Raw genomic sequence first — 14,102 nt, 5'->3', positions numbered from 1 at the left:
ACACAAAGGTATATACTTCAAATGGACTTAAATATAAAAGTCTGGATGGTAAATAGAAAAAGCACATGGAAATAAGTTAAATTGATTAATAGAATCTTAGTTATTGTGGTTTTTTTCCCCTCCAGATCTTGTCTTTACCACAGTAATATTTGTCATTCAGTCACAAATCCAGAGACTACAGATGCGGACAAAACCTTTCACAAAAAGCTGCTGATATTTGTTATGAATTTGTTCAATGCTGAAGTGCTGGCATTAACAAGAAGGTATTTAATTTTTTTTCCTTTTAGCCTTTGTACTTATATTCTAAGATGGATCTTGTTTTACAGTAAACTTGTTCTCTGTCTCAGAAATCGGCTGTGCTACTTAGAAATGTAACCATTAACCATTAGGTCTGTGCCCACTTTGGATTTAGCAAAAAGGTGCTTTGGAGTCTATAAAACTTAAAACAGCTGTGCCTTTTCCTGGGATTGTGCAGCTGCCCAGTACACTGCCATGTAACCCTAGGAAAAGATATGCTTGATTTCAGGAGTTGCAAGGCCTACATTTGTGCGTCCATTTGTCCAAAGTACCTTTTTGCCTTGAAATCCAAATCAGGTGCGTAGCCCTATTACAAAAATTAGTTATTTCATGACACATATTTAAAGGTTTTAAAAATAATAATTTTAGGTGTTGAAGGTGTTCTATTTTATTTGAAGTTCTATGTGTTCTTAAACTGTAGCAATTTAAAATTATTTTACACAACCTGCAAATAAAGCTCACAATTTGCTGAAATACACTATAAACTGCATTGGAGAAGTAAGAGACAGACATTATATATTACAATTTAGCAGTTCCAGATTTCCAGAATGCAGTTCCTTCCAGTGAAATTTATAATCTTTATTTCTGTTACTATGTAATAGGTCATGATCCTTTCCACAACTTTTAAATGCACATATTTGTGGGAGGAGAGCCCAGTGCAGCTCAAGTATAGGAAATCTAGTATTCTTCAGAAATTGTGAACTATAATTCCCATATCATTTACTTTGTTGCTTGAGAATTACGGTTGTTGAATCCGAAGTATTTGGAAGGCAACTAGTTGTGTAGCCTTGATATAGCTAGGCCACAAAGAGATATTTAATGTTGATTTCATCTTTCTCCCTGGCTCTCCACAATATTTTGTATATGTGTTTTCTTTCTCAGTTTTGAATTTCCTACATACATACAAAAATAATCTCATAAATTTGGATAAAAATACTATATCATAGTTTTGCATAATAGGCATTCTTGATACTCATATTTGTTGTATGCTGTGGCTGAGCTATTGAACTTCACCTATTATAGTCCTTTATTTGAAATAACAGATTGGTTAAAAGCATTTTTTTCCTTCAAGAAGCCACCTCTAAATGGCAAAACAGCAAGCTTCTACATTTTATATGGTTTAAATGTGGCCTAAAACGCAACTTCATTGTTTACTACACATTGTGTAGGTTTTTTGTTACACTGTTAAACTTTGCAGGTTTTGACAGAAAATATGTAGTGTACTAAAGTCTAACAAATTAAGAACTTAAATCTAGAAATGAATTTTTCTTTTACAGATTGTATGAAGGAAGTGATTCACATAATCTGCGAGTGATGCCACAGACAGTTCTTTTGAACACCTTTTGGTTAGGAACTGATTCAGTGCTTTTCACCAAACAAATAAATATTCTAATAGACTGGGTCATAAATTCATGTAGAGAAAAGATCAAGACAAATGATGTGAGTGATTTACCTAATATAAAAATAATGAAGAAGAAGAAATATTTTTTAAATTTTCCACTTTCTCTCAGAAATGCTTGGTTAATAAAGTTCCACTGTTGTACACCTTTAACGTAACACATACTTGATATTTTGTAGTATGGTACAAATTAGTGTGGATATTTGTATATGAGTATACATCTAGTGACTGTTTGGAAGCATTCACATACATTTCTTGGCAGCAGTATAGAATTGTTTCGCCATTGCCTTTTTCCCAGTCAGTCCTACAGCCCTGGGATTTTCTGGTGATTTTTCCATCCAAATGCTAACCAGGGTTCCTTGTCTTGATATCTAAACCCAGACAGCATCAGCTGGGTGCTGCCACATGCTTAAATAACATGGGCTACTGCTTGCTAGTCTGATTATGGGTATATGCAGAGACAACACTAACTGCCTACTCCCTTGAGCAATAATTTTATATTACAACTCTCTTAACTGGCCTTTATTATGGTGGATGGTTAGGTTAGTAAGTAAGTAAATAAGTTTATTGATGTAACCTCAGGTCGTAACATAGGAATGCAATAAAATGCAATAAAATACAATAATAAAACAAAATAGTGAAGTTATGAAGTAAAGTAAAAAAAGAAGCATTAGATATAAAAAGGTTACAAAATAAAGCGAAAGCTACAACTAAGAACTTAAGTATTTCTTCCTAAGTTGAAATGAGAGCAGAACAAAAGTAGTAAATTGGTTACTGACAGTTGGAAACATATCTGCAAGAACATAAATCAGTTTTTCAAGATCAGAGCCCTTGGGTTCATCTGCTAGTAATAATTTGACCCTGATCTCATTGTATATGGGGCAGCGGAGGACATCATTATGTTAGTACAGGTAGTCCTCACTTACTGACCACTCGTTCAGCGACCAAAGTTGTGATGGTGCTGAACAAGGGCTACTTACAACTGGTCCTTGAGGTTCCGGCCGTTGCAACACCCCTGCGGTCATGTGATTGAGATTTAGGCGCTTGGTAACAGTTGCAGCGTCCCATGGTCCCGTGATCATCATTTGAGACCTTCCCTGCTGGCTTCCCACAGGCAAATTTAATGGGGAAGCCAGCAGGGAAGGTTGCAAGTTGCTCTGATAAGTCCCCCCACCTTCCTGCGCACCACATCTTGCCACATCCTCTTTCCCTCAGTCTCCCTTCACTTGCACACACGCACCCAAGCCCTCCTTCCCTTGGCCTCCCTGCGGCACTCCTGCGCTCCTTACCTGGGATTCCTGCCACTTCCCACTTAACAATCCACATGACTTGGAGTTACAATGGCAACATGAACTGCCTCGATTGCCGTCGCTAAGCAATGCGGTCACATGATGCCATGCTTTATGACTGGATCACTTAGCACGGCAGTTTGCCGATTGCCATCATAACTCGAGGGCTACCTGTAGGGCATGTTCAATACATGATAGAAATTGTTAGCATTTATTTAATTTATTTACAGTCAAAGGTCAAAAATGTTTAGAGCCATAGACCACTTATATGAACAGCTCTTCTTCTGGGTTATATGTGCCGTATTAAGTCAAGCCTGATCCTCTTTCAGGACAGATTAACATTTCTTGGGATGATAAGAGCAGGCTCCATTCTGTTCCTGACCCTCAATGAAGCTCTGGTCTTACTCAGATGCTCCTGCATGTTACCAAGGATGGCATCTCAGTAACCACAACAAGAGAAAAAAATGTTTGTACAAGATGTTGCGAGAGAGTAAATATGGTTTTTACAATTGACAGACCCATCCGCAATTTATAGTGATCCTTGTGACCAGCCTACTTCTGGCAGCACGTGGAAAGATAGGGAGATCTTAAGAGCAGAGAGTCGTCTTAGTTTTGTCTTATGTGTTGCTTCATTGTTACCAGATTCTGATCCTAGTGACATTTTTTTTTCTTTAGATGCATTAGCTAGCTTTTATGGAAAAGCACACCAAAGTAATTCCATATGTTCCACCTGACAACCTGACAATTACCTGCATTGCATGAGGAAAAGGAATTGTCATTCCTAATGAACGTCCCTTTCTTTTGCACAAAAGACCCTCAGTATCTCAGCTTTGTCATACACAGTATATTCTTCAAAAAGGATAATTGTGTTCTGTGGTATCCCACAGCCTGCTAAAACAACAAACTGAGATTTTAAAGAAGCTCAAAAACTCACACCAATTTCTATGAAGTTCAGCATGCTTTACCCACTCATTAGTTCCAACTTCCCTTTAAAAAGACCCCATTCTGCTGAAAAATAAGTTAATAAGTGTTTGTATTTTTTTACCCTTGCTAGATTATGGGTAAGAGCTCTTTCTGGATTTTTTTGTATCACACTGAACTACCACTGGAACAATCTGAACCAGATCAGGCAGTTTCTGTAGCTTCACATTGGGTCCACCACCTTGACTGAGTAGTTTCTGCACACTTCTAGCAATGCAGAAAATATTTTTATTGATTAAAGTGAATAATATAGAGAGTGTATGTTAGGAAGTAATAACAATATAGAACTCGTAATCTTTTTTAGATCTTCAAACATGAAATAGCTGATCTATTAAATGCAATTTTGGGAGCTGTTGTGGAATATTGGATTCTTTCAGGGTTCATAATGGACAAGAATATGTTGCATTCTGTAGCTGATGACCTTGCTTCTTATATTGCCATTTCGTGTGATGGTAAGACTTATTAATTATCAATTAAGAATTAAACATTACAGTCCTTGTATCCAACTAAGGAGTTGTTTAACTGTTTGAGTATGTGCAGTAGAGCCTTCCTCTACAATTAGTCCTCTGCAACTGTTCTCCTTGACACTCATTCTTTTCTAGAGGCTGTTTTTTTGTCTCAGAATCCATTGGTTGACATTATTAACCTACCCACATCATGTCTCTTGATTTTGTGGAACAGTAGGCACTAATTCTTCATCATTTATACTGTAATTTAAGGTGGTGATTACAGGTAGTCCTCACTTAATAGCTACAGCTGGAACCAGCAACTCTGTCACTAAATGATGCAGTTGTTAAGTGAGACATCCCATGACTGTGATGGATTTATGACCTCACTTCCACTGCGGTTGTTAAGCAGATCACCTCTGCCTGTTAAACAAGACATCATGTAACCATGACTTGCAATTTTACTGCCGGCTTCTCCATTGACTCTGCTTGTCAGAAGGCAGCTGTGAAACATGCAAATGGTGATCACATGACTACAGAATGGTCATAAACACCGCCGGTTGTGAAGCGCCTGAATGGTGATCATGCGACCGTGGGGACCCTGAGATGGTCGTAAGCATGAGCACCAGTCATAAAGTTACTTTTTCAGCACTGTTATAACTTCAAACAGTTGCTAAACAGGGCAGTTGTTAAGCAAGGACCACCTGTATGCATAGAAAAGGCCAAATTGGCTAGTGGTCATTTTAAACTGAAATCTCCCTTGTCAAATGTTGTTTTCTTCACAACAGTACAGAAGTGATATGCCATCGGGTTCTTTGGGGATGTTTTTTCAATTTTTCCATCTAGTTTACAGTCCTGAGATTCCTGGTGGTCTCTCATCCACTTACTAATTAGGACTAATCCTGCTATTCTTTTTTCAATACCAGCCAAGTCAGTTAGGTGCTGTCACCAACTATGAAAGTAGGCAGCACTCAAAAAAATAAGTGAAGATTTATTTACTATATGGGATAAATTATATAACTTAGCTAACTAAAAGATTAATCATTGAGTCATTCTAAGACATTCTGTAGCGCCTTAATATCACAAACTGGCCAAGGGGACAAAAGCCACATATATTATTAATATTAACCAAAGGACAGCAAACTATGCAGAAGTAAAATGTAGTTTGGTCACCCAGCTGGCTTCATGCCTAAGGTGGGACTAGAACTCATGGTCTCCTGGTTTCTAGCCCGGTGCCTTAACCATTATACCAAACTATCTAGTATGCAGAATACAAGTTGGCTATATACTGTATACTACCAAAAACTTTATGTACCTATAGCTATTTCCAGAGTAATCTTCTCATTGATACTTTCCTACTGAATTGGTTTGAACTTTCGTAAAATATATGATGAAGTAGAAGCCTAAAGAATGTTTTTCTGAAAATTGGCCTTTTCATGCCATACTCCATAAGTAGATGATAGCATTTGTAATCCAGAGCTGTATTCTTGTATCATTTTCCAAGTGACAGTATAGAACTACAATAGATACTCTCTGCTATATTCAAGATTTTGAGGTAGGAAATTGTATAGATCACTAATAGTTTATACCACATATTAGATTCAGGTAGACATAGTGTAAATCTGGGTATGTACAAGCATATTGGTAAAGGTTTTTCTAGTACAGGTAGTCCTCGCTTAATGACCGCTCATTTAATGACAGTCCAAAGTTACGACAGCCTCGGAAAAATTCTTTACGACTGTAGTAAAGGATGACCATTGCAAACTATCATGCCACCCCAGTGGTCACATGATCGCAATTCGGACACTTGGCAGCCAGCTCGCATTTATGCCAGTTGCAGCATCCTGCAGTCATGCGATTGCAATTTGTGGCCTTTTCTGCCAGTTTAAACGTCAATTGGGGAAGCTAGATTTGCTTAACAACCACAGTGATTTGCTTAATGACCTATGATTTACTTACCTCCATCATAAAATGGTTGTAAAATTGGATTCGGTCTGTGGTGACTCACTTAACGACCATACTGCTTAACCAATTTTCCTGTCCCTATTGTCATTAAGTGAGGACTATCTGTACAGGTTTTGAAATTTTAATTAAAATGGTAATAATTTCAGCTGGCTTAATAAGAGTATTGCCTCTGGATTTTTTTTCCTAAAGACCAGCTTGACTCCTATTGGTTTTTCTGAATGTATATGTCACTTTAAACCTAGGTCAGTACAGATACAGACTCTGTTCAGAGATATGTGGGGTTGATAGAGATTGTCATAGAAACAGTTGCTCTTTTGTATTGTATGTCTTATTAATTTGATCAGTTTTTTACTCCAGATAATTTATGGAATAATAATTAAAATTATTTATTAATCCTACAGAAATGTAATGATTTTTTCCAGATTACGGGCCTAAGATTTAATGTTTGTTCCCTTTATCTTTAGATTTTTCATATGAGGAATTAAAAGTATTCATTTCTTCCATCCCATCCCTGTGGCTTGAAATGTTTGTTGCAGAAGCTGTGTTTAAAAATCTGTATTTCCAAAATAGTACCATTCTTTCTAACGAACTGCTTTCTCTTCAAAAAATAGTAAGTGCCATTTGCTCATTTAATCCTATTCTAAATGTTAAAATATTTGGGTCAAATCAGGCACAGTGATTCCAGGCCAGGAAAGTGCAGTATGGACAAGAGGGATCCATCCATCTGTATGCTTTCTCCTTTCTTATTCCCACTGTGTCTTACCACAGAAGTTCCTGATTTGTTAAACCCTAACAGCTGAACTAAAATACTGTAAGCTGAGAGAGACCAGCGACCCAGTGATTATTAAGTATCTAGATAACACCAGACAAGGTACACTCATACACGTCTACATACTGTAGCTAGTTTTCTCCCTTCCTTCCTTCCTCCCTTCCTTCCTTTATTATTTTTTATAAAAACTCAAGGCGGCGAACATACCAAATGCTCCTTCCTCCTCCTATTTTCCCCACAACAATAACCCTGTGAGGTGAGCTGGGCTGAGAGAGAGTGACTGGCCCAAGGTCACCCAGCCGGCTTTCATGCCCAAGGTGGGACTAGAACTCACAGTCCCCTGGTTTCTAGCCCATTGCCTTAACCAGTAGACCAAACTGGCTCATCCTTTACCTTTGGCTCTAAAAAACTAATCTCTTTATGTTTAGCCATTCTTTTGTTTCAGTCCATTTCCTATTTGAACTATAACTGTATTTCATCTGTGCAATTTTGCGTCTTTTTAATATCTAAGGATTGGGTCCTGGAATTTCAAAATTGGATCAGAAACACCTGGCACTTATGTAGATTTGTGTGTTATGTGTGTGTATAGTAAGGATTGTACTTTTAATGTTTATTCAAAACTTTGAGACCCTATTCAGGAAATATGCCTATGCCTGTGGATTCACTCAAAATTTTTGTGCTACAAACTTGTAGCCAAATATTTGACAGTTCATTTCAAATCTGGATATAAATTAATCTTGCCCCTCACAATACTGTCTTACCTGTCTCTGTTGTCTGCCCATCACTATCTTCAACAGCAAGTCTTTCCATTCTCTCCTAAAGTTCTATGCCACAAATTTCCTGGGGCATTTCTATGGTCTGACCTCCCCTTTACTGTTTGCCTTTTCCCTCATCTCTCGCTCTCTCTCCCTCCCCCCCACACCCGTGTGAATCTGCCTGTTTATCAGACCTCCTGTTGTGTGGATTGCAGAAATCCCCAATCCCCATCTTCTTGAGGGAGAGATGCTCTCTGTCATGTACAGAAGGAAGCTACCTCAATATAGAGAACTGCAAAGGTGATCTTGGAGAATCTGTGATGGCAATTAGCAAGACATGATTTAAGCCCATCATTAAAGCCGTGATTTAAGGGAACATTAGAAAGAAATTCAAAATTGTCTTTGCCTTAACTCTTGAGTATAAGAGGGAGGGAAGGAAAACGCGGTCAAGCTTTCAAAACTCTGTTACTGTACCCTACAGTGTATCAGGAAAGCAAAGTTCCAGTATTACTTGTGCAGTCTGTTTCTTGATATGGTCAGCACTGAAGGGCTGATATCCAACTGAGCATGAAAGTATTATTTGTATTTATCACCATCTTATGATTTGTATTACAGTGAAATTCCTGAAGCATCTCCTTTAAAATTCCACCAAAGAACCTTCTATCTGTATAGATCATTCCCATCTTGTGGTCTACCTGGAACAATACATTTTCTTTTGGAATTTTCCTTTTAAGTTAGCAGGTGTATTACTCTGATATGAACAACTCTATCATTTATCTGAACTATATCAACATTGACTATTTGCAATTTAATATTTGAAGTTAAAAAGGAAGTTAAGCTTTCTCTTTAAATAAAGTTTGATTTTGTTTGGTGAATGGAAGGAAGGCTGAATCATCTGCACTATACACCTCTACATTACTCAGCCATGATGTTGCACAGTAGAAATTACTATACGCTTTGCATGCTTTAATCACCAGAAAGGTAGCACAGTATAAGAGACCAGTCTCCCTCATACACTAGTGAGGTGATGCCTGAAAGGCAGATGATGGCCAGGCCCCCTCCTCTGTGAAACAGGAAGCAGGGCTAGGGTAAAAACCCAAAAGACTTCTGAGAGGAGAGGTTTGAGATCTCCAACTTTCCATGTTTCAGACTTAGCTGTTTTGCTGCACCTTCAGATTTCCTTATCTGGGAAATTTGTGGCATAGAACTTTAGGAGAGACTTTGTGTTTCTTATTCATCTTCCTCTTAACCTCAGCCATTTTATTTGCTTGTTCTCTTATCTGGTGTGGCCCTAACTTAACATTAAAGTAGGACCCTGAAATAGTAGGGACTAAATAATTATAGTCACATGTGAAAGTTTAGGCGCTCCAGGTCAAATTGTATGTTTCCTAAGGGAACAGAAGCTAATACAGGTAGTCCTTGTTTAGCAACTAACTCATTTAGCAACTGTTTGCAGTTACAGTGGTGATAAAAAATTAACTCTGCAACCATAAACTTTGCAGTTATGACCTTCACAAGCCTGTAAAGCAAAGGAAAGCTGAAGTAAAATCGTAATATCATGTTTTGCTTAGTGACCACTTCACTTAATGACCAAGTTGCCAGTCCCAATTGCGGTTGCTAAACAAGGAGTACCTGTACAACCTCTTTGTACATGTTATAAAGTCAAGCACAACATCTTTCTCCAAATATGAAAACGTATTTCCTATTTATGTGCAGTTGTTATATGTAACGTGTATAAAAAGGTGAAGTACGTACTGCAAATGTATGACACACATTTTGTCATTGCCTGACACCTCCCCTGCAGATACCCCTACTTCTGACACATTTCACATTTTGCTCTGAACGTTTGGAGCATTAGTCCACAATTTTTAATTTTACAAAGGATAAAGGATTACTATTCCTCTTAAATAATTCCTCTCAAAAGTTAGAATATCTGAGAAAGAGTTCCCAACAGATATTATTGACATACTGAAGTTTAGCTTACCTTGGCTGCTAATAATCCTGGACTATAAGTAGGCAGAGGAAAGAAACACTGCATTTCCCTCCTCTAGCTGAGCAAATAATCTCTTTACATATTTGAATTAAAGGATTTCCTCACCTAGTTTAGGCATCTTCCAGTAAGATAATCATCATGGTAGAAATGCTGGTGGAGAAGATAGCAATAGACTAGAGCTTTACTTCTTTTCTTCAGTTTATATGGGTTGCATCTAACTGTGTCCTTCCTGTTAATGGAAGGCTTGGGAGCATCTCTGGTTCAATTGAGGCTTCTATGAAGAAGCTACGGTAGGGGACATTTTCAGTTTCCCTTTTCTGCCATCTCCACGCCACTTCCTGTGGTGTTCTGAAGCAAATTGCAAGGAGGGAGACATCACAGAGTTGCAGAAGGAAAGAGGAAAATAAAAAATCATCCTTTATCTTAGTCCTGTTCAGATTAGTCGTCTCCGAATCAAAAAGCCTTCTGTGAACAGAGCATATTGAATGTATAAAAGAAAGCGTCTAAATATTAACTTTAAAAAGATAGGTAGTTGCTAAACCGCACCTTCTCTCCTTCCTGTAGAAAGTGTAGAAAGTATCAGTAAAAGGCCTAGATTCAGTCCTGCTTGAAGAACAATGCAATAGACTAAAGGCTACATTAGAGTATAGAGCAGTGTTTCTCAACCTTGGTGAGTTTAAGATGGGTAGACTTCAACTCCCACCTCTGCTGGCTGGGAAATTCTGGGAGTTGAAGTCCACCCATTTTAAACTCGCCAAGGTTGAGAAACACTGCTACTGTATGTGGATACTAGTACAATATTGTTACAGTCATTGAAGGGCTGGTCTGTGTAAATTTCTCAAGCTACTTTTTTCCCTTATATTTTTGTGCTATAGCAAACTGAGTCACTTTGAACTCCCGTTAATGGGGATAAAAGCAGAAGAAATGTGTTCCATGGGAGTTAGTTTCACATTAAGTATTATTAAAACGTATTGTGTAAACTCAGGCCGTGGTTATCTGAAAGATACTATTTAAAGATACTAGCTTTAAGCGCAAGAAGAAACTAGAAGAAACTGGTAGTGCTACTATAATCTCTCAACGTCACTAAAACGCCACTTTTGCAACAGGTTTGTTGCTATCTGCCTACTTTACAAGCAGGGATGTGTGAGAAAGAGAAGATGCAGAAAGAAAAGAAGAAAATAGGGCAATGGCCATGCTCTGAGTCTCAGAGGGCGTTACTGATGTTAAGTGGCGATAAGAACCAAGCCAAAGTACTGCCTGATGTACCGTAAGTAACATCTGTAGCACCACTAGTATTCTGCTTTGAGGAACAGCTTCTGATCTGAACCGTCCCTTGAACTTTGAGTGACCTGTGGTGTTGTCTGCAAATGATTGTGCCTTGGTACATGCACAAACAAAAAAGATGGGCTTTTTTGTTTGTGCATGTACAAGGGTGTGTGCATCTATCTACATGCACTGATTATTCTTATTTTATTGAATTTTTAATCATGATTTTAGGATAGTTGTGTGCTGTTGTGTTTATTTTTTACTCTTTCTGTTGTTATTTTAATTGTGAGCAGCCCAGGATCACACTTGTGAGATGGGCAGCTATACAAATTAAATAAATAAGTAACATACAAACACAACGCATACTAAAAGTACTTGCCTAATATTGTTTACCAAGAAAAATGAATCTCATTATGGGATTACATTTGTGAAAGCAGCCTAGGTCTATCCATCGCATTTCTTCAAAATTGTAATAAGGTGTCCGATTTTAAAACCTGAAAAAATAGTCAGATTTATGAATACTTATTATTGTAGCACACACTAAGTTTTGTTTAATGTAAATGTATCATTTAATGCCCTCTTTTCAATGCTTGTTTTTTTCTAGTGTACAAACCAATGATAACTCCACTCATCTACCCAAAAATATAGAAAGCAGAACCAAGCCTACCATGTTGCATGGCAAAGAAAATTGCCATTCTTCAGCTAACCAGATGAATATTCATAAGGTTAATCTTAAAGGTATTGTGAATTTCTAACATGCTAAAAACGTAAAAGGATTTGCAGTAAAGCAGTATCACATAATTGTGTGAGTCAGGCAACACTTCCCTGCTTTACATGTTGCACATTGTTAGATGCTGAAACATGGGAAGTCAAATATATGAGTGAATGATCCTTTTTTGCAGGAGTTCCTCCTTACCCAGTTCTACCAAACACACCAAGTATTAAATTGAGGGTATACCTTAAATAAATCCATTTGTGTCCTGACTGTCTTACTTCACTAATGCACCTCAACCTGTGCTTGGAAAGGATCAGCATTATCTTCTGATTTGAAAGTCTAATTCTCTTCCTCTTCTCCACTCCTAGACATATTGTGAACAAAGACTGAAGTGTATGCCGTGTTACATATCTTTATTAAGCATATGGGCTATTTTCTTCTCGGCACTGAGCCCAGGCTATGCAAGGCAGTTCTGGTTTTACTTTTCATTATATTGGAATACAAATATTGAAGGTTTAAATTACCATTTTAGTAATTTACACAAGTTAATACTTAAAGCACAAATTCAGTGAAATGCACTTCAGTACTATTGATAGGGCTTTCTGTGAGGAATTTAAGCTAGACATTTGTTAGAAAAGGTAAGAGTCAGATGGTTTGCCTTCTATTCTATATGCCTGATAGATTAAAAAGGAAAAGAAGAAAAATTTAGATTTTAATTTGCATGGATTTTTATTTTATTCTCACTCCGTGCCAATTTCTCAAGAATTATGTCAGAAATAATTATTTAAAGTTTGTTTCTTTTTCTTTTATTAATATGAGAGTGTGTATATAAATTGACATATAATTATCATTTAATATAGAAATATTTGAGGGTAAGTTATCGCTCTTTCTCATAACAAGCAACCAAATATTCTCTGCATAAGAATAATGCTCTGAATATAAAGCAAGCCTTGGCAGAGTGGCTTACAACAGATTCAGCCGTTTGTAGCATGCTTTTCGAAGAAGGGCTTGATTTTACCTTCCCTACATGTAGGTAGATAATGACCCCATCCAACAGTACAAAAGGGTAAAAAGTTGGTGTTTATTATTTATGTTGGACCACATGTTTTCCTATGCTCTTGTTCTGATATAACCAGTTCACCAATATTTTGGGCAATGCAGTTTTATTACCTGGCCTGCTGTAATTAAACTGCTACCTGGAAGTCTGCAGTTTAGATTTCAGGGTGGTGGTTCTTGTTTCTTTACCTTTTTCTAGTTCTGAATGAGGCTTGCCTGTGTTTTTTTTTCCCTTTAAAGATAGTTTCAGTCATTTTGATCTCTTCCATTTCCCCCATCCCCCACCTTTTCACTCTAGTACTGTACATGAGCCAGACAGCCTATTGAGAAACAGTAAACCATCTGTTAACAGATTTGAAGTTTCGAATTATACTTGAGTGTGTAGAGGCACCCGTGCTTGGACAGAAACATTCATTTGAATTAAGCTACAAATGCTGTATAAAAAGGGCCGTGTACTTAGTGTAGGTTCATGAATATAATTAAGGGAGGGCAACTGCATTCTAAACTTTTACTGCTTCGAGCCCAAGCATTTTTGTGCATGTGTTCTGTGATCATTTGGTGCTTTTATAATGTGACTGAAGCATTTTACAACTAGAAAGGGGAGGGGGAGAGATAATTCCTATGTTAACTCTTTAGTAGTGCAATCATTGCTGGATCTGTGACTGAAGAGAAGCTTGGTGGATTTTTAAAATTTTCTTTAAAGATGTTTAAGCTGGGCAAAGGAGATCTTTCTCATGAATGAATGCACTGACAAGTAGTCAGATCTCCTAATTCCTTTCATTTGGGTTATTGCCTTGAGTTTCTGTTTTGCCTATACTCTATGAATTTTGCATGCTAGGGGAGACAGCTCTGCATATTGCTTGCAAAAGCAACAATGTGAAGAAATTGGTTCGTCTTCTGACTGTACCAGGAATAGATATTAATGTTAAAGGTAAGTGGTTGATTTTTTTTGTACTGAATAGATACCATAAGCCTTCCAAATAACTATGAAATGTATGTGTTTGTAACATTCTTCACAATGCTTTTCTTAACCATAAAAGTAGATTAAAAGGAAGGCTTGAATAGGTAGCTTGGAACTAAAGCTTATTGCACCAGTCATTAATTCCATGTAATTCTTCGGGTTTTCAGTTAAGCACAATAATGATTTAAAAATTATTCATACCTAGCCATT

At 37.4% G+C, this 14,102-nt stretch overlaps 1 protein-coding gene across 1 annotated transcript in view; it reads left to right on the top strand.

Annotated features, from left to right (window-relative positions):
• Positions 1-14,102, top strand: part of SLF1 (SMC5-SMC6 complex localization factor 1) — a 46,999-nt gene that overhangs the window by 26,844 nt on the left and 6,053 nt on the right. Inside the window, exons 10-16 of the mRNA XM_063295425.1 lie at positions 126-263; positions 1,575-1,737; positions 4,271-4,418; positions 6,842-6,987; positions 11,001-11,161; positions 11,765-11,898; positions 13,770-13,862. Of these exons, the coding sequence (XP_063151495.1) occupies positions 126-263; positions 1,575-1,737; positions 4,271-4,418; positions 6,842-6,987; positions 11,001-11,161; positions 11,765-11,898; positions 13,770-13,862 (983 nt within the window). The remainder of the gene's footprint in view (positions 1-125; positions 264-1,574; positions 1,738-4,270; positions 4,419-6,841; positions 6,988-11,000; positions 11,162-11,764; positions 11,899-13,769; positions 13,863-14,102) is intronic.

Source organism: Candoia aspera, chromosome 2 (genome assembly GCF_035149785.1).
Source record: "Candoia aspera isolate rCanAsp1 chromosome 2, rCanAsp1.hap2, whole genome shotgun sequence".
NCBI classification, from domain to species: domain Eukaryota; kingdom Metazoa; phylum Chordata; class Lepidosauria; order Squamata; family Boidae; genus Candoia; species Candoia aspera.
This window is presented reverse-complemented; position numbering and strand designations above follow the sequence as displayed.